Here is a 25,030-nt window from a genome sequence, read left to right as displayed (position 1 = left end):
AGTGTCTGATTTGCATATAGCTTGGTCTGAACTGGGATGGTGAAGTGAGCTAAAGAACGATGATGGATTCAGCCCAGATCTGTGACTGGGGGTGAGTGTCTGAAAAGTTTCTGTGCTCTGTCCATCATCTCCTTGGGTTTGCTATGTAACTTTACCTTTCCATATAGGCTTCTGTTCATAATGTGTGCAGCGCTATTGATTCAAAGGCACCCACCGCTTCCCTGAAATGCGTGCAATGATGCAGATGTCGAAAATAACATTTCTTAAACTATACATTGCAATAATGCATCATGTTTCATTCGCACTCCATATAGTCTTTCACCCAGTGTGTGGAAAGCAATCTAACATGGAGTCTGTGCCCTTGCTCTCTGTACATCAACAGGAGTCACACTACATTTTGTGACTGTAGAACTTGCTGTGAAGAAAAATAACTTGTAAACGTCAGAGGCCAACACTGGATTGCACAAGTATGGGAAGCATGTGAATCTGCAGCACTACACGATACGAACAGATGCCTGCAGGGTAAGTAGCATTTTCCATATAAATCACTGGAAAATACAAAGCTTAAAGTGATGTTATATTTAGGTAAAAAGAAATTGCTGACAAAAACAAAGGTTATGGTACATTTTAATTTTGAAAAACTAATGGCATCCACCAGTTATAGTTGAGGGAGCGAACTATAACTTACACAGCTGCCATGCACTGCTTATGACCTCCCATATTATATCACTCATGAAATGCTCAGTGATATAACTGATGACATCATAGAATGATTCTGACAGTTTGCTATATTAGTTTGCTATATTGCTGAGAGCTGGGCGGATGCCCCGGCCCCATTCTCCACAAATCTGCAAACGTGACTACTAGTTAAAAAAACCCATACAAATTCAGTTAAAAAACAACAGTTACTGGGACGTTATAATTCGGAAATAGAATTTGAAAACCTTAGAAATTCATTGAAAAAAACAAAGGTTACAGGGACATTATAGTTAGCCTCAGATTTTACTCGTACAAAACCATCGAAATGTAGCAGTTATATTTACCTGAGCTAACTATAACTTACACCCCCTCAATCCACTGCTTATGACTTCGCATATTACATCACTCATGACATGATCAGTGACATCACTGATGACATCTCAAATTACATGACTGATGAATAGGAAGTACATTAAGTACAATATCACAAAAATGGAGAGACTAGGTTCGGAATAGTGAAAAAAGAACTCGGATATCGTAATAAAGGCAGCTGACAAGGGGGCTGCTATAGTCCCACAAAGCACCCATGATTATATAACTAAGATGAAAAGGCAACTGTATGTACAAGAAAGTTACCTTCAGATTATTAAAGACCCCACCCAGGACATTGTTAAACTAATTAACAGACTAAAACACAAAGGACTAAAAGATAGTTTTCTTAGCGAACTGGAGTTTGACTTCCTAAACAAGAAAACTTCGAGTATATCCACCATCTATAGCCTTCCTAAGGTCCATAAGAATTTGGAACAACCACTGGGGAGACCACTTGTATCTGGTTGTGGTTCCATTCTGGAGTCACTGATCAAGTACATTGATACTTTTTTGAGACCTTGGCTAGTCGAAACAAGGTCAAATATTAGGGACACAATGGATGTTATGCAAATAGTAAAAAACCTACCATTTGAGCCTTCTACCTAATTCCTTGCGACGCTTGATGTGGCTTCACTATACACAAACATACCCCAAGATCAGGCTCTGGAAGTTGTACATGAAGTACAGGATAGAAGATCCGGCCCAGTTTGGGTCCCTACTGACTTTGTAGTACTACTTCTGGAGATAGCCATGAGTCAGAACTATTTTGTCTTTCAAAATGAGTTCTTCATCCATAGGAAGGGTGTGGCCATGGGATCTGCTCCCATTCTGGCAAATTTGTTCATGGACAACTACGATTACATGAATATATACAACCTAAACAGCCCTTTTCTAGACAACACAATGTGGAAACGGTATATCGATGATGTACTTATGATCTGTTCTGACAGTAGGTTAGAAATGATTGACGTTTCCTTTTGGCTAAATTATAGATCACCAGACATTAAATTCACAATGTCATATAACACAGATGATTAGCTATCTTGACCTATCATTGAAAGTAGAAGATGCCAGGTTATACACAACCCTATTTAGGAAACCCACTGAATGCAACACTCTTCTTAGATACCATTCTCACCACCCTAGAAATATTTGGGATAGTCTGCCTGAGACTGACTTTTTCAAAGAGACAGATGTACTGATCACCAGAGAGAGGATATCCTAAGGGCCTTCTACATGCAGCTAGGAAGAGGGCATGGTATTGTCCTCTTTACACATTACTAGAGGTAAAGAATTGGAGTGACAATACCAACAATAGTAAGTATTACCACATTCAACATCAGGAGAGATGAGGTTAAAAATGGTGTTTAACAAATACTGTAAATTGATGGTAACAGATGAACACAACTGAGAAACCACTTTCTGCCTTCAAAAGAGGTAGCAATGTAAAAGATTTTGTTGTCAGCTCTCTCTTAAAAACAAGTGCACCATTCATAAGAACACAATTGAATCTACCACCACTTATGGGGCACTTTAATTGTGGTCATTGCAAAGCGTGGGAGCTAACAGTTGAGGCAAAGGAATTCACATGTGCAGACCTCATATATACACTAAAACATCATACTAATTGCAACAGCACTGACCTGATTTATGCAGTGAGATGTTTCTTGTGATAAAATATATGTAGGACACACAAGACAAAAAGTTAAAACAAGGATTCTTCAACATTGTAGTTGAATTAGATGCAGAGTTCAAGGGGCACCCTTGGTCGAACACTTCGAGACTAAAGGCCATTAAACAGAGAGTTTGAAGTGGTGGGTACTTGAAAAAATAACGCGCAACCCCAGAGGGTGTGACATTACATCTTTGTTGACTCTCAGGGAGTATAAATGAATACATATCCTCAATACAGTGAACCAAGGTCTCAATGAACTTGAGGAGATCAATAGAGAGACAGGGCTGCTCAGTAATATCTTATTCATCTGTTATCTAATTTTAAATCGTTCAATATCTGGATTATGTCAACTGTTATATACACTTGCATCAAATGGTGAAATTAGACGGCCTCAAACATATTCCTCTATTCTTTTTTTTTTTTTTTTTTTTTTTTTTTTGAAACCGTTTATTGCAGTTTATAGAAGTTACAGGTATGGGCCTACAACCACACGGCCGGCCGCTAGAGCATCAAAAGCATATTACATACATACAGCAAAAAACTTTCTCAGCGGTGCACAGTAGGAAGACAGGAGTGATCAATGGTGCAGGCCTCACAGCTCCATGCCCACAGTACGGTTCCATTTTCTTAAAGCAAAACAACGTAAACAAACCACAACCGCAAGGCAACCCTCGATCCAAAGTGACAACACGTGCTCCATAAGGGGGGGATCCAAACCAGCAGCAAAATTCTGAAGAGGGGGACGGGAGTAGATCAGGGACTGGGGGACCGCACGCCCGCGGCCAAGGGAGGGGCGCCATCTAGGGAGACGGAGCCGGCGAGGCCGCCGGTAGCAGCGGCGGCTCACAAATACCCCCGCGGTAGGCGTTCCAGGGGCCCCAGAGTTTCATCCACGCCCCAGGCCTACCCCTCGCCACATACACCACCTTTTCACGAAACATACACCAATCCATATGCTCTTTCCAGGCCGACACCGCAGGGGGCCTCTGGGATCCCCACAATTGGGCAATATCACGCTTGGCTATCATGTATCCCAAAGTCACCCACCGCGCCTGCGGGACCGAGTAGTCATTTGGTTCCCAGACATTTAGCAAGCATCTCCTCGCTTCAGGCAGCAGCGCGACACGCGTAACCATTCGTAGAACCTCATGCACACCACGCCAGAATCGCTCCACCTTCGGGCACTCCCACAGTATATGCATGAAAGTCGCCAACGCACCACAGCCACGCTTACACATTCCATCACCGGCAAAACCCATACGTAAAAGCCTTGGCCCCGTCACGTAGACCCGGTGAAGGATCTTGAGCTGGACGAAACGAAGGCGAGCCGGGATGGCCACCTCTTTCGGAGAGGCCACCGCGGAGATCCAATCCTCGTCGTCCAGCTCCAGCCCGTCGGCAACCCAAGCCTCGCGGAGACTAGTCAGCAGACACGATCTATCGTTAATCAATTTTTTGTATATGAGGGAGATCGTGCTGTCCGGGACATGGCCATCTAGCACTCTGTCCTCCAGGGGGGAAGACTCCGGAATGGATGCAACATCCGGGAAGACGGAGCCCAGCGCATGGCGGACCTGTAGGTACCGAAAGTACTCACTGCCCTGCAGCTGAAACTCCGCCTGCAGCGTCTCAAAAGTTTTGAATCCCCCCCTCGTCCAGAGATCTCCCACCGTGCTGATTCCGATCGTGTCCCACTTCTCGAAGCCCTTCGACGTCCACAGGGAGCCCAACCTCTCAGATGCATACAGCGGAGACGCTCGGGTCAAACGGTCCTTCCACCCCATAGCTGCATTAGCCGCGTGCCAGACACGCACCATGACACGCGTCGGTCCCGTCAAACGGGAGTCGGGCGCGCCAGAGTAGAGCGCTCGATTATAATCGCCACCGGGCAGAAGCGTCCTGTCCATCTCAAATGCCGGGTTCAAGGCGGGCCCGTAAAGGCCATGATTAATTGCAGCTAGTTGGGAGGCCCAGTAATACCGTTTGATGTCCGGGAGGGCGACCCCTCCATCGTACCACGGGAGCGTCAATTTAGCCAGAGCAATACGCGGCCTCCCGTCCCAGAACAGGCGCCGCTGGAGGCCCTCCACCTCGCGAAAGTAGCGTGCCGGGACCAGGTCCATGGTATTCTGGAGGGCGTAGAGGAAGCGCGGCAGGGACATCATTTTAAATAAGGCCGCTCGGCCGAGCGGCGAGAGCGGCAGACGCCGCCAGCGCACCACGTCCTCCCTCAGACGCTGGAGGGGGGGCAGCAAGTTCCGCTCATAGCGGGCCTCCGGGTCAAGAGTGATATATATACCCAGGTACCGGAAACCCTGGGAGGCAATCTGGATCGGACAGTCCCGTGGCAAGACCGGGGCCTCCCCGGAGAGCACATAGACACAGGATTTCGCCCAGTTGATGACCAGGCCTGAGTTGCGACCGAAGGAGCGCAAAACATCAACCAGGACGATCAGTGACTTGCGCGGGGAGGCGAGATACAAAAGGATATCGTCAGCATAGAGGGACACGCGGTCCTCATGCTCGGGGGTCCAGCGGAGACCACGGATAGAAGGGTGCCACCGCAACCACTCCGCCAGGGGCTCCATGGCCAGGGCGAACAGGAGAGGCGACAGGGGACAACCCTGTCGCGTGCCCCGCCCCAGCGCGAATGGGGCAGATACTCGCCCATTCACCACCACCTGCGCCAACGGGCCCGAATATAGCAATTTGACCCAGCTGACGAAACCCGGGCCGAACCCAAACTTCGCCAGCATCGCCCAAATATATGGCCATTCGAGCGTATCAAACGCCATGGTGGCGTCCAAGGACGCCAAGATGGCCGGCTCCCGCACAAATGGGACACGCGCGAGCACCCCGTGTAAGCGCCGCAGATTAAGCGCCGTGTTGCGGTGTGGTATAAAGCCCGATTGGTCTTGGTGGACCAAATCGCCCACCACGCCAACCAACCGGTTGGCCAACATCTTGGCGAGGATTTTGGGCTCCGCGTTCAGAAGCGAAATCGGCCTATAGGATGTGACCCGCTCACGGGGCTTCCCCTCCTTATGGATCACCACAATTGTAGCCAGACGCTGGTCCGGCGGGAGGGAGCCCTGCGAGTGGGCCGCAAGGAACATCGCGCGCAGGTGGGGCGCCAACACATCCGGGCGTAGCTTGTATAGCTCAATGGGAATACCATTGGGGCCCATGGCCTTGCCGGATGCAACCGAGCGAATAGCCGAGGCAATTTCGTCCGAGGTGGGCGGGGCATCCAGCGAATCCCTGTCCTCCACCGTAAGGGAGGGCAGTGCGATGTCCCAAAGCAAGGCATGGGAATCTTCCTCCGAGCAGGGAGAAACCGGGGAGTAGACTTCGCGGAAATAATCCGCGAAGCAGGAGACAATGGCTTCCGGCTCAGTGACGCACACACCATCCACGCTCTCAATCAAAGGCACCACGCGGCTCGCTCTTTCCCTCTTGTCCAACCACGCAATCAATTTGCCAGCCTTGTCACCCACATCATACAATCGCCCCTGCTGCTCTCTACTGAGGCCCCTGGCCGCCTCCGTGACGAGGGCCCGATAGGCCGCCTGCTTTAAGTGCAAAACATGCAACTTGGCGTCTGTTACCCCGCTCCCCAGGTCACCCTCCAGTTCTGCAATCTCGGCCTCAACCCGGGTCACCTCCTCCCGCTCGCGCCGCCGGGCATTGGAAATAAAGGAGAGGGCCTCCCCTCTAAGAACCACCTTGAAAGCCTCCCACAGGGAGATGGCAGACGGGACCGACCCCACATTCTCATCGAAATAGCGCTGTAAGGAGTTGATCAAGTCGGCACGAATGGTGGGGTCGCGCAAATACCATGCATTGATCGGGGCCACTCTGCCATCTCCCCTCGGGAAGACATCGAAATGCAACAACAATGGGGAGTGGTCTGAGATACCCCGTGCCAAATGGCGCACCTCCCCCACCCTCCCTGCCTGGGCCGCCGGGACAAGGATGTAATCAAGCCGCGAGAGGCTACCATGGGCCCCCGAGTGGAAGGTGTACTGTTGCAATACGGGATGCTTTAAGCGCCAGCAATCCACCAGGCCCAGCGTGTCTAAAAGGCCGGGCAGCCACGCCTGTGCCCGGGGGAGGTCCCTAGGGGGATGGCGATCCATAGACCCAGAGGCAACCGCGTTAAAGTCCCCTCCAACCACCAACAGGCCACCCGGAAGGTCCAGAAGGAGGCGCCCCAGGTCCGCAAATGTAGTGGCTTGTAACCCAGGCGGGACGTACACTGATATAAAGATAAACACTCTACCCTCCATTCGTCCCACTAGAACAGTGTAACGTCCCCTCTCATCATGGCGCACCTCGTCAATCTCCAACGGGAGCGAGTTCTTGACCATAATACCCACCCCCCGCGAGCCCGAAGTGAAGCCGGAGTGGGCCGCCAAACGATATCCCCGCCGATTCATTGCATGAAAGGTGTTACCTATAAGGTGTGTCTCCTGCAGGAAGACAACATCTGGAGAAATACGTTTTAAATACTGCAGGACCACACCACGCTTAATCCTATCCCCCAGGCCGTTAACATTCCATGACAACACAATCAAATCCCTACCCCCCATCATAAGTCAAAACAATCGGTCGCCCCCCACCGAGCATCTTAAAAACAACAAAACAGTTGCGGGTTTGCCTTGCGGTGCGAACAAACAACACACCCCCCCACCCCCCGGTCCCAACAGAACTCCCCCCTCCCTGCACCCCTGCATGAGCCCAGACAGCCCCCCCAAAGTGCAGTGTGCCTGTCGCCCCATAGCTAAGTACTAACTAGTCCCCCCGAGGAGGAGGGAAGCCCCCAGCAGACCCCACCCGACCTCCATGGGAGGGGAACATACGAAAGCAATATATGGTAAAGGAACAATATCCAGAGCAAGGCCTATACAGTCACCCCTCAATTCTGATCCGGCGGGCCCTCCCCGCCAGCCGCGCCCCCCCCACCCCGATCTCCAGGCAAAGTATCTAACCAGTCCCCAGCCACCTCGGGCCGGTCGAAGAAGTGCGTACGGCCATCCACCTCCACCCTCAGCTTAGCCGGAAAGAGCATTGAGTACTTGAGGTTTAGGTCCCTTAGGCGACGTTTAATACCAAGAAAGCTCTGTCGATGCTTCTGGACCGCCGGAGTAAAGTCTGGGTAGAAGTGTACATCCATGTTGTCCAGCCTGACCGGTCCCTGTTGCCTGGAGGTCTGGAGGATGGCGTCTCTGTCCCGGAAATTAAAAATCCGGGCAATAATAGGCCGCGGCGGGGCACCGGTCTTAGGGCGGCCCCCAGGGACCCGGTGGGCACGCTCCACCGCAAAAAGCTTACTCAGCCCCCGGGGCTGGAGATGGGACAGGATCAGTTCTTCCACGAAGAGATCTGCCGCCTCCGCCTCTCGGCCCTCCGGCACCCCAATAATGCGAACATTGTTCCTCCGGGCCCGACCCTCGGAATCCTCCAGTCGCCGGTCCATCAGGGCGCTCGCCTGGCCAAGCCGGCGCACCTCCTTCTGGAGGGCCACCACGTCCGTAGTGAGGCTCGTTGTGGTGTGGGCCAGGGAGTCAACTCGGTCGTTCGTCTTTGACAAGTCTGCCCTCACAAGGCCCACATCCACCAGGACTGAGTCAATTTTTTGCGCCAAGGTATCGAAACGCTGGTCCACTGAGGCCTTCATCTCTGCGATGGCGCCCATGACGTCCCGGAGGGTCAGATCCACCGGTTGGGCAGGCGCCTCCGTCGGGCCCACCAGGGATGACCGCGATGTCTCCGGAGAACCCTTCTGGAGCGTATAGCGATCCATACTATTGGCCTGGTGCGCCGTGCCACGGCGGGTTGTCTTCATCTTCGCCCGGTCGCCATCTTGTTTGGTGGACATGCTGGCCCTTCCACCGTCGTGCCAAGATCTCCAAACGGGCCGCCACACCAAATCACGGGTGTCAGGGGGGGGGGCGGGGGCGACCACCGGGCCGCGGGTCAACCCACCGCCGGCGGGTCAGCCGGGCACCTGGACAAGGCAACACCACCGCACCCCGCTCCGCAGCCCGACCCCGCCTGAGGCAAGGAGGGCGCAAAAGCGAAAGTGAAAGTGCGGGGTACGCGAGTCGCCCAGCCCCACTCGCCGCTGTTATTCACTTCGTCCCCGGATCGCCCCACTACTCCAATCCGGGGGGCCGGCGAGGAGAAGGCCGCAACCTTCAATCGATGCTCCCTCCGGTGTTCGGGGTCCGATTCGAGCCCAAAAAACGGGTGGCGCCTCTGCTCGGGTTCACCGACACAGTCCCCTCAACAAGGACAGGATATCGCCAGGATTAATTCAGGAGGTCGCGGAGGTCCTCGGGAGCCTCGCACCTACGCGGCCATCTTGGTTGCGCGCTAGGCTCCTCCCCCTATTCCTCTATTCTTGATGTATTGTTTTCTCTAAATGTTTTTACAAATCATCATTTGAGCCGTTTCCCGCTGCAACAATACCATGTATGACCAATTTCAATTGATTAATAATTGGTCATTAGTATATTTTAATACTGATACCGGACTGGATAACTCTTCAAGCGTTATACATAGGCACCAAACTGTGAAATGAGGCTGCCTCAAATATTTCATGTCTTTTTTGGGGGGCGTTACTTTCTGGGATTTTACTGATTTATGTAACAATATTAAACATTCTTGATGTGTTGTTTTTGGGAAATGCTCTTATAAATCAATACCTGTTTCCCACTACGACAATACTATATACAACCTATTTCAATTGAAAAATAGTGGGTGCAGAGGCACAAGTAGAGTCAAATTTTGGGGGTGGGGGGGTATAAAAATTTTAGGGGGTGGGCTAATTCTTTTAGTAATTGGCAGAGTGAAGATGCAGGGGCTCTAAGAAGCCTCTAAAAAGCCTCATTAACAAGTAAATGGTCTTTTAAAGACCTGTGAAGTACCCTGGTGCGACTGCAGTAAGACGGTCACCAGCCCAGGAAGCTGTCTTAATCCGGGCTAACACACACGACGCGGAGGGGGGTGCTGGAGCCCTTTGAGCCCAATGGGCATTGTGCGCCTGGTGCAGAATATAAATATATTTCGGTACCCTAAGCCGGGTTGGTTTGCCCTTCATGAGGCATCCAACTTGACTGTGTTTTTATTCAGACTTGTACCTTTCACAACTTTAGACACCAGTAGATTTACAAGTTAATTATCTCCGTTTGATTATGTTTTTTCAAGTGAATGTCTGCTTGGTTTTTATCTTTGAGTCCTACAAATTTGTATGTGATGTTGTACACTCAGGTGGGCCCCTCCCCCCTATTTGGCAAGATTTCTGCTACATTGCAGACGGGGCTGCACGTCTCCTAGCCCCTGTCAGAGGAACACGCATGCATCCACAGCAGTCGCATCTGTGACCCGGGCCTGACTGGACACATACCACAAGTGTTTGGATTCAGACGTGCACACTTATTTAGCGGCCGTCTCCAGTATATAGAGCACTTTTCCAGGCAGCGGCGGTGCAGTCATGCCGCGAGGAGTTCACATTCATTGCAAGGGAATTTTTCGTATGGGTAGCATGCAGTGCTTAATTTGTAAAATATCAAGTGCCAGGGTTCTGACCAGGAGGCCACTGCAGCTTGCACCACCCATCGTCCTTGTCGCCAAAACAACTACCAACCATCTCTCTCGCATATAAATGCGGCAGTTCAGATTATTCCAGGTCCCCAAAGCTAAAGGAATGGCTGGGGAGGCAGGTATTAGCAATTTTAATGTATATTGTATTCCTAAAGAACTGTTGTCCTGCTCATCTCTAAATTAGATGAGCAGCTCCACCATGTGTTGGACTGTTGTAAGTATGGTGTTGACAATTAGGTGCCAATGCCGAGCACCGGAAACCAATTAAGTGCCAGTGCTGAGCACCAGAAAGCACAGGGTCCAATTAAGCACTGGTAGCATGTCACCCTGCCACTTTCATGATTGTACTATTTCTTCATTTGGGAGGCTTGACTCATTCCCCTTCATTTATTTTTAGAATTGGATTCTTGCGAATTAAACATATGTAAAGCGGGCTAGGATTTTGCCCAGCTACTAGAATGTTGAATCCACATTGGAGGCCGCAAGATGCCTTACACCTAACAGTGAGTGTAGGAAGGTGGAATCTGACTAATGGTTGCCCCCAACTTTTTGCCTGGTATTTGAGTGGTTTTTGACTAGTCAGGCTGGGATCCTGCTATCCAGGCCCCCAGCCTATCTGCTTTCTCCTTAAAACTGATGTGAGTACCCTAGGTACAAACCTAATTGGATGCTGGGCATGCCCTACCAGTCCCTTGTAGATGGTACCCTAGGTACCCAGGGCATGGGTCCCCCAGTAGGCCTACCAGGGCTGCAGCACTTATTGTGCCACCCTGGGATAGCCATACAAACTGACACCACCAGACCACTACTGTAGTCTGGGTAAGGTGGTGCTAGCACCCCTTACAGGGATACAGGTACCCTGTATCCCACCCCATTACAACACATGTACTCTCACAGGTCACCCCTATGGCAGGCCCTGGTAATCCTACAGGGCAGGGAGCTGAGATATGTGTGAGAGGGGACCCCTACGTGAGTAGGACCTCCCTGCAACCTTCGTAAAATCATTGCTGGGTTGTTTGTACTGTAGCCATACCATATACTCTTAACCGCATTATAAGTATATCGCGATAGTGTGATAACTTGAGAATGGCTACACAGAACCATATCGTGTTTGGTGTCAAACATGTAGGAATCATACCCCCAGTCCAGCCATGGGCATGAGGGCATGGTTCCCCCCTGCTAGAGGGGCGATATGGGAAAAGCGGTAGAATTTAGACACCAATTTAAAAGTGCACATGTACCACAAAATGGCTACTGTCTGCCACCTACACGACTCTGGCTGGCTGTTGCTGGGGAAAACCCCAGCCTTGCCAGCTAGACAATAGGGCTCCTGTGGCAGGGAGGTGCTAGCACCTCCCCAGACAGGACAGACAGACGGGATAAGTGGATTGGAACAGGGTGGGTGCACCAAATGTCCTTTCAGAGTTGCACGTAGGCAGCTGCAGAGCCTCAATTCTGCATACACCGCCTGGAACCGGTTCAGGGGCATCCTGCCCCTCGCCCAGGCGGGAAACACACAAAGGGGAGTGGGTGTAGCCACCCTTTCCCGCCTCTACTCTGATTGGTAGGCTCTGATCTGGACCATCCCCTAATCTTGGGGATAAAGGTGAATACTGTGTCCCCAGAGCCTCAGATTAATCTGAAACTTTACAGAACTGACCTTCGACAAGCTGCTGCCCAGCTGACTGAAGAAATCTCCCTTGGGATAAAGGAGTTATCCCCCTGCTTGGCAGGCACCTGAAACACTGCAAGATACCCGGTTGGAACTTCGCTGCTCCGACGGACTTCGACGACCTCCAGCAACCTTGAGGTGGGTTTCCTGAGCATCCCAGAGGCCAGTGAGTGTGCACAGCAAGTCTGAGCACCGTGGACCGCGTGGGTGCTGAGATTCCTGAATACCCTAGGACACCGGCCACCTCTTGCATAGTACACGACCCTGACCAGTGGGGAAGTTGTGCTTTGGCCCATTATTGAGCCAACCACCAAGCAGCATCCGTGCCAAAGATCAGCGCCCTAGCCCCCTCCGGTGGCCCGTGGGCTCCCTTTTACGCACTCCATTTTGCTGCCTTCCGCAGTCCCTTGTCTCTCGACTTGTTGGCCCTGGCGGAGGACAATCTCGACAATTAAGAGTTCCCCTGGTTGCTCCAGGCCTGCTCTACACCCTCCCCAAAGGAGAGCTCTCACAGACCTCTTGGGGGGCTGCACCAGCAGCTGCTTTGTTCATCTTGCGTGGGTTGCGGTGGCCAAGGGTTAGTGGATCCAATCCGGACACTAACACCGCTGCGACCCTCATCCGACGTGGGACAGTCGCCCTCCAGCAGCTGGCCTTCCTTGAAGCCTCCCAGAGCCTGTGACTGAAGAGCCAAGCTGCACCTCTCTTCACCTGAAGCACCCGACATCGAAGGGCTCTTTCCTTTGAGCCCCCTGGTCACTGTGCCGTGACCCAGACTCTGTCCCCTCTGCTTTCAGGTCCTTCTCTTCAAGTTCTACAACTTCATTCTACACGACATCATCGACGCTTTTGGCTAGCAGCAGTTTTGCATCATTTTCCATTGAAAATCAGCCCGCGACCCGACACCAGAATCGACCTATGCACCCGGCTTCCCTGGGGCAGGTAACAGTGGTACTTCGGTACTCCCGTGGTGGTGGGCTCTCCAAAGGCTTAACTCTAAAGCCTTAACTTTGTACTACTGCTAGAAGTGTCTTTAATCTTTAAAAAGCAAACCGCAACATTCTCCATAGGCTAACATTGAAATCCCGATAGCAGCCCTTTGCACTGCACGTGGGTCCCCTTCCTCATAACTGTGGGTGGATTCTAAAGGGGCAAGCGATCCTAAATGCCCTAGGCATTGTCTGTAGAATTGTCGTGGTTCTTATACCACTTTTTTAATATATGGTTTGGTCCCCCCCTGGGGCCCATTGATTCCATTGCTAACTATTGTATCTATCAATGCTTGTTTGAAATGTACTTTTGCCTCTAGCCTCATAAAGAGACTTGTGGGATTCTGTCTAGAATAAATACATATATTTTATATATATATACCTGTGTGGACTACTCTTTCATTTGGTCATTCAAGAGGTTATTATGGTAAAACAATAAGCTTAACACTCCTTCAAGACTTAGCCTGAAGGCTGCTCTCCACAGCTACCACTAGGATAGCTTTCTTAAAAGGTTGTCTTTACCTATCATCAATAAGAGTCGAATTGGACTGGTGCAAGGTGGCCACTATAACTAGTGACCAGCATATGCCAGGCCAACTTCTCACAGTGAGCATTTTTACTTAAATGCAACCTGTGCACAAATCGCCCAGGGACTTTCATCATTGAACTACTCCTTTTCTTGAGAGGCATGATATTTATTTTCCTTCCTCGCCCCTGTGCTTCTGGTGTAGCCTTGTGCCCCCCCCCACCTCCTGTGCTGATCTTAAACCCCGGGGGCTTTGCCCTGAAACCACGGTGACTTACCTGCAAACTGTTCCTCTTTGAGGTGCTCCCAGCCTCCATTTCATTACATTGGGCTCGGCGACCTCTGCTCCCGTCCACCCCAGTGCTGCTGGTGGTGCGGTACCTACCTGAAACTGAACCTTGCCTAGTGTTGGTCAAAACCCCTGAAGACCGGGATTGTAAGTCCATTACTTACCTGCTAATGCACAACATTGTTGTTCTCCAATTGCATTGCATTGCATACAAAAGTCTATCTACTTCTAATTCAAAGTTTGAATCTGAGTCTACAAAAGTATTTCTAATAATGTAAAGCATTTTCTACACCCTTGCAAAACAATTCTTACTGTACTTGAAAAGTATTACTGCTTTTGAAACTGTTACTTACCTGCAAATGAGTTCCTCTTGGTTCTAGAAATAAAATAGTCATAACTTTTTAATACAAAACAATTGTTCTGGATTCAGTCTTAGAGTGTGTGCAATCATTGTTTGCCTGAATGTGTACAACAAATGCTTAACACTACAATCTCATAAGAATAACTGCTCAACCACAAATAGAGCTTTTAGTTTTATCTCCTTAAGCCTCTGGGTATTCACTGGAGTCTACACACTCTATACCGTATTTTGGTATAGTATATACAGAGCCAGCTTCCTACATGGTGCATGCACATTCAGATTTGTCATGTAGAATTCCATTATCAGCTGATGATGTTAATTGCTGGAAAATCTGTAGCTGCTCTTCATTGACCACATTTTCTAATTCAATAGAATCACTCCTCACTTGATCTATAGTGTTTTCAACTGCATTCATTGTTATGGCTCCCTCATTTTCAAGAATAGGCTGGCCAAGCAGATCTTGACTATGAGTGCCTGAACTCTTTCTCCCTTGAGAACTGTCCTTTGCAACCCTTGCTGCTACGCTTTCCTCCAGTTAAATGTAATCATTCAACAATTCCATACACATGGAAAAACATGGAAATTGAATTTGTCTTTCGCTACATTGAAAGCATTTACATAGCAGTCACAGTGACCTAATAGTTCTTCTCTTCCATGGGATTTTCATTAATAGTCATCAAAATGTAATAGTCCCGCTCACATGAAGGATCCCAGGGCACTTTAAAAACATACATATATTTACATTTATATCTTAGTACTATAGTACATTGCATAAATGTTTCAGCCTTTAAAATGCTTAAAATGAGCACATTTAATGTAATTTTAATTATTAAAAAAAAGAAACCAATTACATGAAAAGTCACTGGTAAAAAAGTGACCTTGGGAATTCTTTTTTAAGGACAGGGAATGTGGGGGCAGTGTTAGCCAATACGCTACAATGTAAAGCATAGGCGAGATAAACTGGCACTATGGATTTAAGGGCTTTACAGTTCACTCTGTATGCAATAATTCCTGTAGGTGACAGGACAGTACATTTTTCCAGCTACTGGAAACAGGATCCCGGGCACTGATCTTTGTCTTTTTGGCTAAAAAGTATTGGAGATCTTTTGAAAACCTTATCTTTTGAGTGCCTCTCAACATATTTAGACAACTGGAGTATATTTAAATCTTTTTCTGAAAGGAAAGTATTTTGTTTTCCAGTTAAAAATACCTCCACATTTTGTGGAGTGCCCTTATAGATAAAAGAAAGCACAGAGAGACTGTCACAAGTTCTTTATCCTTTACATTCCAGAATATCATCTTCCAGAATCCTGCAGCCATTGTTGGGAGTTTACTAGAACTCTAAAGGACAGGGAGAAAATCAGGCTGTATGGACTTCAGGAAAGAAAACAGCAGGAAAAGGCATGCTAGATATTTAAGAGGCCATGGGCAAAGTCAGTCTTCTACCACAGAGCCCTTTTCCTGCTCCAAGGACTCCCTCCGGGTCAGATCCTAGGAAACGAGACACCAGAGAAAGGGACATAGCTTCTAATTGATGTCCAGGAGCATGATGTAGAAGGGTATGGCGTCCAAGAATATCAATCTGCCTACATGCTCGCTGTCATAAGGTACAATGTTAAGACACCAATTGATGTCAAGACACTATTCGGTGTCAAAAAAGCCCCGGTGCTTGTCGTCGACTGTGAGAATGCCATCCAAACATCATTCGACCTCCAGAACAAAATCTACATATAGATTTATATTTCACCAAGGTTATTTCAAAACCTATGGAAAAAACGAGTTCCTTGAACTCCAGACTCGGAGTATTCTCGAACATATTCACCTTCTCAGAATACTTCTGAAGTACTCTAGTCTAGCACCCCATCATCAGGGGGTGTGGCATCATCTATATTTTCACCAGGTCTTGTAACATCTCCAAGATGTTTTCGACATAAAAGTTCATATTCACCTTCTTTGTCTCCATGTAGGTCTGGAAATCCAACAAGACATTGATCATGCTCCAGGTCAAAGACTAGATCTCCCTCTCGATTTTCTATGAGAAGTCAAGGAGATCCCACAAAAGATCTAGCGGATTGTCATGATTTTGCTAAGGAAGGAGTACTCCATCCTGGACTACCGCGTCAAGATCTTCCATAAGAGGATACTCTCCTACCCAGAAGCCTCCAACAAGGGTATCACTTATTAATGAACGTAGCACATTTAATAAAGTCAGTAGTAGGAGAAGCATAATTAAACCTTGCAATGCCCACTCCTTTTGTCCCAATATCTGTCATATTCAAGACCTTACATCAAAAAACATCCTCAAGGGCTCCGTTTCTGTTAGTGCCTTGTCTGCTTTAACCAGCAGTGCATCTGTTTCAAATGCCAGATTCAGTGAGGTCAGCTCTATCTCGACTTGTAAAGAAGTACAAAGCACCAGACCCTCTATTTTTTAGAGCAGATCCCACACCTGACTGTTATTGTGGTTACACCTAGAACATCTCATACAGTAACTTTTTTGGCTGTCCTACTGTAAAACGTATGGACTCTGTAAGGCAGAAAGATATGTGGAACATCTATTATGAAGGTTGCCAGGACTACTGCTCTCATGGGCAGATATGACAGATCGCTCTGAGAATCTATCAAATATTGTGACAAACTTCCCAAAGAAAAACAGGACTTCTAAGAAGTTCTAATTGGAGACAAGCATATCTTCATTTAGATCATTGGAGCACCAGCTGGCACTTCTGGCATAGCATGGTTATTGCCATGAAATCTGCACCAGATGGATTTCCTGGCTTAAACTGACTGGTCTATATCCAGAGACACAACAGATGATCCTGAATATACCCTTTTCAGTTACTTCACGTTTTGACTTGTATACAGACGAATAAGTTTTGCGTCAGAAAACTGAGGTGGAGACACTGAAGGCTGTTGGGCTGGAAAGTGAAAAAGAGTACAGACAAAGATACAGGCCCTATGATAGGCACTTCTTCTCTCAGAGGATTCAAACCCTTAACTGATCACATCTACAGAAAAACACCAGCATAGACAACCTTACCACCCTTGTAGGTCTTCCATAGGTAGAGGACAGCAGAAAAGCATCCTGCCAAGCAATGACTTCCTTCTTTCCCCTTCTCTCTTGCTCCTTCGGTGGGGGAAAGCATATACAATTACCTACAGGAGTAGGGAGGCATAACAGACAAAGGGTCTTGAATATTGTACAGATTGGATATACTCTTTCAAGTCCTCTCCTCCTTCAATCCCACCAACCTGAACATAAGCTTACCAATTAGATCTGTTGCAAAAAGAAGTCCTTTAAACTTGGAAGGAGTGAGAACGTTGGAGGATGAGCCCTCAGTTTCCCAAGAAATTGCAAAAATACATTAAAGAGGGGAAACCCTAGGTATTGCGTGTGTTTATACTAACCCCAGCGGGTGGGCAGAACACACCCAGGTAAATTAGTGCCTGCACCACATTTGCTGGAGTTTGTGTCCTATTTCAGATCTGTATGGGTCTGTCTGCTAACAAATCCCTATAATATATATATATATATATATATATATATATATATACATACATATATTACCTACTGGCGGTCGCCAGTAGGTAGATATAGTTAGGACCTTGTTTCTATTCAAAAAGTGTTTTTTCTTTTGCCAATATCTTTGGTGCCGTTTGCCGAATCTTCGCGAAATTTTCAAAACACGTTTTCTCCATGTTAATTTCCATAGGAAAATTTAGACAAGGCTACAGCCTGAACTGCTGAACGGAATTATGCCAAATTTGACAAAAAGGTAACTCTTGGTTCAGAAAGCGCCCTTTTTTTTTAATGGTGTAAATCTGTTCAGTAGTTCCTTTGAAAAGTATTTATTATAAAAAAATATTAGTATCTGGTGACCGCGGTGAATCCGTGAACCCTCCTGATCGCGAGCTTGATTCCGATTGGCTGCCAACACTTCAAACTAGGAAGTATTGGCAGCCATCTTCCGACTCGGTTGAACCGAGTCACAAGCAAAAAGGTAAAAAAACATGCAAAAAAACAAAAAAGGGGCAGGGTAGAAACATCCTGATCGCCTAGGCCTGCTCAAGGGTCCCACAGGGACCCTGAGGGCCAAAAATGGCTTTTTTTTAAAAAAAACTATTCAGCGGGATGCACTTAAGAGTGCACGAATCCCTCAGATTTTTTTTTGTTTTTTTTAAATGAAGCGCAGTCTCCCACGCTTTGTTTCTTTTAAGCCCCTGAGTGGGCCAGATCCTGGGGGCAATGCTTAATTGTTATTGGGGCACCCGCAGCCCTGGGGACCACCACCTCGCCAGGACTTTAATAATATGCAGGGGCACGTGGTTCCCCGCAGCCCCCGAGACTGCTACCTCCCCGAGTCTCTGCATAAACAAAATGTAGTGTGGGGGGCTCAAGCCCCCCCCACTCGGCCCCAGAGACCACCACCTCCCCGGGGCATAAAACACGAAGGGAGGGGGCTGCAGAGCCCCCCTCTTGGAGCCCTTCATGGCCCTGGGGACTGCCAACCCCACGGGCTGGCTCCAGCAATGTCCCGGGGTGCCGGGACATTGCAGTTTGCAATGGGAGAGTGCTCCCACCATCTCATAGCAAACAGTGCACTCGCTTTGAACAAGAGAGAGAACTTTGCTCTCGCTTGTTCAAAGCGAGTACACTTTGCTTTTTACCACCAGGAAGCTACATATTAGCAGCTCACTGAGGGTAAAAAGCAATGCCAGCCCCCGCAGGAGGCGGGAGGCAGGGGCCTAGGCCCCCCGCCCTTTAAAAAAAAAATAATTAAAAAAGGATTGGCCAAGCCGTGGGGGATGGGATCCCTGGGGCCAAAAATGGCCCGGGAGGGGGGCTACTTGGCCCCCCTCCCATTTATAATAAATATATATATATATTTTTTAAAGATAAGGCTGGGCCCGGGGACACTATCTCAGCCAAAATTGGCCTCAGGAGAGGGCCTTGTGGCCCCCCTCCAAAATATTAAAGATAAAGGCAATGAAGGCCCCGGGGGATGGGGTCCCTGGGGCCAAAAGTGACTCAGGGAAGCAGGGCCACACAACCCACTTCCATTAAAAAAAATTCGGGGTGGGGGCTGTGCGGTGCCCTCCCTTTACAATATATATATATTTTTTTTAAAAAGGGCTCAGGCCCCAGGGGATGTGGTCCCCGGGGACCAAAAGGTTCAAGAGAACAGGCAACTCGCCAGAGGCCCCGCCCCTTCCCTGCATGGCTCTGCAAACGTGCCTCATGGCACAATCTTGGTTGGAGAATAAAGTCCCCGTCACTACTGAGAGTCCTTAGAGGTCAACTAGCCCACTGGGTAACTCCAGTAAGCCCTACACAGCTGGTTTGCTGAGAGGTGGTAGGAGCCCACGCCCCTTTTTACACCACTCTGCAAACGCGCCTCTTGGCACACTGGTGGTGGGGCGATGAGGTCTCCTTGTGTCCTGAGGACCTAAGGACTAAACTGGACTTCATCCCCCAAGCAGCAATGTGCCAGGGGCTGTGTTTGCAGAGTGGTTGAAAAAGGGGTCGTGGCCTCTGACTACCTCTCAGCAATCCAGCTGTGAGGGGCTTACTGGAGGTGATAGGAGGGCCAGCTGGCCCCAATGGACCCTCAAGAAGTAAGGGGACTAAATCCCCCAACGCAGAGCGCACCAGGAGGTGTGTTTGCAGAGTGGTGGAGAAAGGGAGCGTGGCCTGTGGCCACCTCATCGCAATCCCACTGTGTGGGGTTTACTGGAGGTAACAAGTAGGTTGGTTGGCCCCTAAGGACCCTGAGCAGCAAAAGGGACTTCAATCCCCATCCAAGAGTGCACCAGGGAGAGCATTTGCAGAGTGGTGGGCAAAGGGGGCGTGGCCTGCTATAAGAATTTAGTAATCCTGCTGTGTGGGACTTTCTAGAGGTAATAGGAGGGGTAGTTGGCCCCCAAGGATGTCCTTGGGGGGCCAACTACCCCTCCTGGTAACTCCAGTAAGTCTCACACAGTGGGATTGCTTAGAGGTCTTTGGAGGCCACGCCCCTCCTTTCACCACCACTCTGCAAATGCACCTTCTGGTACACTACTGGTTGGGGGATAAAGTCCACTTCACTTGTGAGAGACTGGGGACCAAGAAGCCCTCCTGGTACCTCCTGTAAGTCCTACGCAGCAGAATTCCTAAGTGATGGTTGGAGGCCCAGCCCCCTTTCGCCAGCACTCTGTAAACGTGAATACTAGTTAAAGAAGCATTTGTAATGCAATAGGTCTCACATTTGCGAGAGTTAGAGCTATTGGCGTTGTAAATGTAAAAGTCTTTTACTAATTTTTTTGGGGAATGGATGTATGTTGTGTGTAGTGAAATTATGTGGTATGTTGTGCAGTGAAATTATGTGGATAGAAAGTATGTGGTATTTAGTGTATAGGAATTATGTAGAGTGGGATTATGTGTTATGGAGAGTTTTTATGTGGTATGGTAGTCTGTGTTGTGGAGTGGTAACCTCAGGTTTAGTCTTCCTCGTTTCCATTGAAGCTAAACTATAAACTCAATGAGACAAAAAAAAGAAGGAATCACTGAGGAGCACTTCTGGACCTAGTCAGAGGTATGAGCAGGGCGACTGGAATTATGCGACTGTTCGGCTGCACTGTTTCTCGAATAATTATACATTTTCCGCATTTGCCACATAATCCATCATCTGCTGCATATTCTACAGATTTGAACAAAAAAACATTGTTTCTAGCTCAAACTTTACCAAAAATGCAGCTACAAGTGTTACAGCATGGTGGAAGGCCCTTTGCACAGCTGGAATGGTCACCTGTTACTTATTGCTAAATGTGGGTGTTAAATTGGTACTAATGGTGCGCAAACCACTCTTACATCTTTCTGCGCTTCTCTTGCCTCTTTCTGCGTTTCTCTTGCTTCTTTATTACTTTTTCTGCACTTCATTACTTTTTCTGCACTTCTCTTGCCATCTTTCTGCACCTCTCTTGCTTCTTTCTTCTGCACCTCTCTTGCCTCTTTATGCACCTCTGTTGCTTCTTTCTGCACTTCTCTCATCTCTCTCTGAACTTCGGTTGCTTCTTTCTGCAAATCTCTTGCTTCTTTCTGCACTCCTTTTGCCTCTTTCTGCACCTCTGTTGCTTCTTTCTGCAGTTCTCTTGCTTCTTTCTTCACCTCTTTTGCTTCTTTCTGCACCCCTTTTCGTGCACCAGTTTTGCCTGTTTCTGTACCTCTGTTGCCTCTTTCTGCACTTATCTTGCCTCTTTCTGCACTTCTCGTCTCTCTGCATTTCTGTTGCTTCTTTCTGCACCCCTCTTGCCTCTTTCTACACCTCTGTTGCTTCTTTCTGCACTTCATTTCCTCCTTGATTTTGACTTTTGTTTCTTTGGTAAGTGCTAAAGTATCGTACTTATTGTCTTCTCTTCTACCGTCGCATGGACACTGGTTTGGGTATTGTCACGTACTTTATGGTGGTTGTATTTTGGCTTGCTACCCTGTATCATGTTCCCTTATGGAACGTATCTACTTTTGGGATAGGTATGTAACTTTATTATTACTACTTTTATTTGTTTATCTTTTCTTCCTTGCACCAACTCACGGTTTTATGTCTCTATTACATAAAACAACCTTTTAAACAATTATACTTTTGTTCTCCCTTGACATTTGGGGTGCACAGTGCACATCGTAGGCTTTCTTTCTTTTTCCTCTCTTTCTGTTGAGATCTCAGGCTGAACGACATCCCTTTACCTCAAGTGTCTTTATTGTAAGAAGTTGCCACTTTGTTTCTTGTGTGTGTATAATGCGGTTTCTCTAACACTGCGCAATTAATTAACCAGAATGAACACATGTGGTGAGGGTAAAAAATATTTATTATCTGAACAACATGTGTAATGTTGGAACTAAGTAATACAATGTAGCCTATCCTTTGTCTCTAGCCCTGATGAAGTCCTGGGCTGATAGCCTTGGGGACGAAACACGTGTTGGCTTGGCTTGAAGGCATTAGCTTGAAGAATATGTACAGGAACAAGAAATATATGTGACAAGATTGAATTAAAGAAGAAGACACGAACACAGAACAGACATTTGGACTTTATTTGATCCCCAGATATAAGAGCTTTTTTGCTCGGTTTACCTCTTTCCAAGTAAGTGAAGTGGGCTTTGCCCACATTTTACGACGTTTGGGTGGTCGTCGTATGGTTGACCTTGAAGCAGTAGTTCTAATAGGATATTTACTTTTACTACGAATATCACTTCCCTGCGCAGAAACTCCCTACCACCTTTCCTTTGTTTGTTGTGTTCTTTCTGCACTGCTCTTGCCTCTTTCTGCACCTCGGTTGCTTCTTTCTGTACTTCTCTAGTTTTTTTCTGCACCTCTCTGGCCTGTTTCTGCACATCTCTTACATCTTTCTGCAGTTCCCTTGCCCCCTTCTAATCCTCTGTTGCTTCTTTCTGCACTTCTCTTCCCTCTTTCTGCACCTCTCTTGCCTCTTTCTTCACCCAGTTCCCTCTTTCTGCACCTCTCTTGCCTCTTTCTGCACCTCTCTTGATGCTTTTTGCAGTTCTCTTGCCTCTTTCTGCACCTCTGTTGCTTCTTTCTGCACTTTTCCAGTATTGGGGTATCTTTCATAAATTCACATGCTTAGAATCATCCCCGCCGATGAGGTGGGAGTCTAGGTACAATAAAATATATATACATAATAGTCATAAAAACATTACACAATAGGCTAGTATGGACAGTAAAGTCACTACATTAGCCTATCAGTCCTTTTGTAAAAAAGAACCAAATTTGGAACGCAGCCAATCAGGCTGCAACACCCTCTTAGAACACTCCACAGAGAGGCAAACCCTCAGATTTTCGTAGCACAAGTGACAATAAGTATGTATTAGCAATTAGGTAAGCCTCTCCGGGGAGGAGGGTGGGTCGCATGTGAATCTATGAAAGATACCAATACTGGATAACTGAAGTTACAGGTAAGTAACTTGTTTTCTTATCCAGTATTGGGGTATCTTTCATAGATTCCCATGCTTAGAATCAGAATAGTTAGCAGTAGAATCCTTAGTTATATAGCGGATGGTGGGTATCCTAAGAACTACATAGATACCACGCAATACCAATACAGTAATGCATAGTAATAAAATAGAAAAGACACAAGATACATCTTGTATTAGTGAACATGTAATGACATAATCACCTCCTTACAGAGGCTTACCTTATTTAAAGAGGTTTCGTAACACTGCTTGGCCAACAGCTGATTCAGCCTCAGGAAGAGGTGTGTAGAAAGAAGCAAGAGAGGTGCAGAAAGAAGCAAGACAAGTGCAGAAAGAATCAACAGAGGTGCAGAAAGAGGCAAGAGGGGTGCAGCAAGAAATATAGAGGCGCAGAAAGATGCAAGAGAAGGGCAGAAACAGGCAAGAGAGGTACAGAAACAGGCAAGAGAAGCAGAAGGAGGGAACAGGGGTACAGGAAGAGGGGTGCAGAAAGAGGCAAGAGGGGTACAGAAAGAAGCTAGAGAAGTGCAGAAAGAGGCAAGAGGAGTGCAGAAAGAAGCAAGAGAAGCGTAGAAAGAAGCAAGAGAAAATCAGAAAGAAGCAAGAGGAGTGCCGAAAGAGCAAGATATGCAGAAAGAGGCAAGAGAGATGCAGAGAGATGCAGGATGAGTACAGAAAGAAACGAGAAGTGAAGAAAGATGCCAGAGAAGTACAGAAATAGGGAAGAGAGGGGCAAAAAGAAGAGTGAGCTACACAAAGAGACAAGAGAAGGACATGAAAAGTACAGAAAGAAGAGAGTGAGGTGCAGAAAGAGGCAAGAGAAGTACAGAAAGAGGCAAGTGAGGTGCAGAAAAAGGCAAGAGGTACAGAAAGAGGCAAACAAAGAGCAGAAAGAGGTAAGAGAGGTGCTAAAACAAGTAAGAGAGGTAGTGCAAGAGGCAAGAGGGGTGGAGAAAGAAGCAAGAGAGGGACAGAAAGAAGCAAGAGAAGAACACAAGTTACTTTCCTGTAACTTCAGTTATCCAGTATTGGTATCTTTCATAGATTCACATGCTTAGAATCATCCCTGCTGACGAGGTGGGAGTCTCGGTACAATAAAATATATATATACATAATAGTCATAAAAACATTACACAATAGGCTAGTATGGACAGTAAAGTCACTACATTAGCCTATCTTATTCCTTTTGTAAAAAAGAACCAAATTTGGAACACAGCCAATCAGGCTGCAGCACCCTCTTGGAACACTCCACTGAGAGGCAAACCCTTAGATTTTCTACATCACGTCGTGTGACAGGGAGTATCCCTGAGCTCTGCTCAGTTTTCTTCACCTTTGGTTGAACTTTGTGGGTAGCTATGTCCAATTCCTCTAAGAAAAGCTTGTGTTTTCCGTGTTCTTCATGTGGGAAGAAGAGACTGCATTTTGAAGACCCCCACAAGCAGTGCATTTACTGTCTTTATCCAGCACACAAGGTTAAAGACTGCAGGATTTGTAGAACCTTTCCTGCTAAGACTTTGAAAGACCGAGAAGGAAGATTGCTGGTTTGGCTGGAAAAATTGAAAGCTACATCTGATGTAGTTTCAGGAGATGATGGCAGTGTTAGTCCTCAGGTGTCCACCCTTTAACCAAGAAGAGGGATAGATCTGATGATCCCACTGAGCGACAGAGTAAGACCTTGAAGAAGCCTCACTCTGAGACTGGTCACTCGTCTTCTAGAAAAGAGAAGCTTTCATTCTCTTCAGAGGTGAAATCTGGTGATAAAGGAAAGATTTCAGTGAAAACTGCCTCAAAACAGCAGAAAACTCATTCTGAGTCTGTCGGGATCCCTGTTTCGTCGTCGACGATACCAACAGTGACGACTACTTGTTTCTCATTGACTC

At 47.6% G+C, this 25,030-nt stretch overlaps 1 protein-coding gene across 1 annotated transcript in view; it reads left to right on the top strand.

Moving 5' to 3' along the window:
- Positions 1–22,235, top strand: part of LOC146789924 (ATP-binding cassette sub-family F member 2) — a 1,015,916-nt gene extending 993,681 nt beyond the window's left edge. The window contains exon 15 of the mRNA XM_085628226.1: positions 22,097–22,235. Within this exon, the coding sequence (XP_085484352.1) occupies positions 22,097–22,102 (6 nt within the window). The 3' untranslated portion in view covers positions 22,103–22,235. The remainder of the gene's footprint in view (positions 1–22,096) is intronic.
- Positions 22,236–25,030: the final 2,795 nt, after the last annotated feature.

Source organism: Triturus cristatus, chromosome 10, assembly GCF_964204655.1.
Source record: "Triturus cristatus chromosome 10, aTriCri1.1, whole genome shotgun sequence".
Taxonomy (NCBI): Eukaryota; Metazoa; Chordata; class Amphibia; order Caudata; family Salamandridae; genus Triturus; species Triturus cristatus.
Note: the sequence above shows the minus strand (reverse complement) of the source record. Positions and strands in the feature narration are given on the sequence as shown.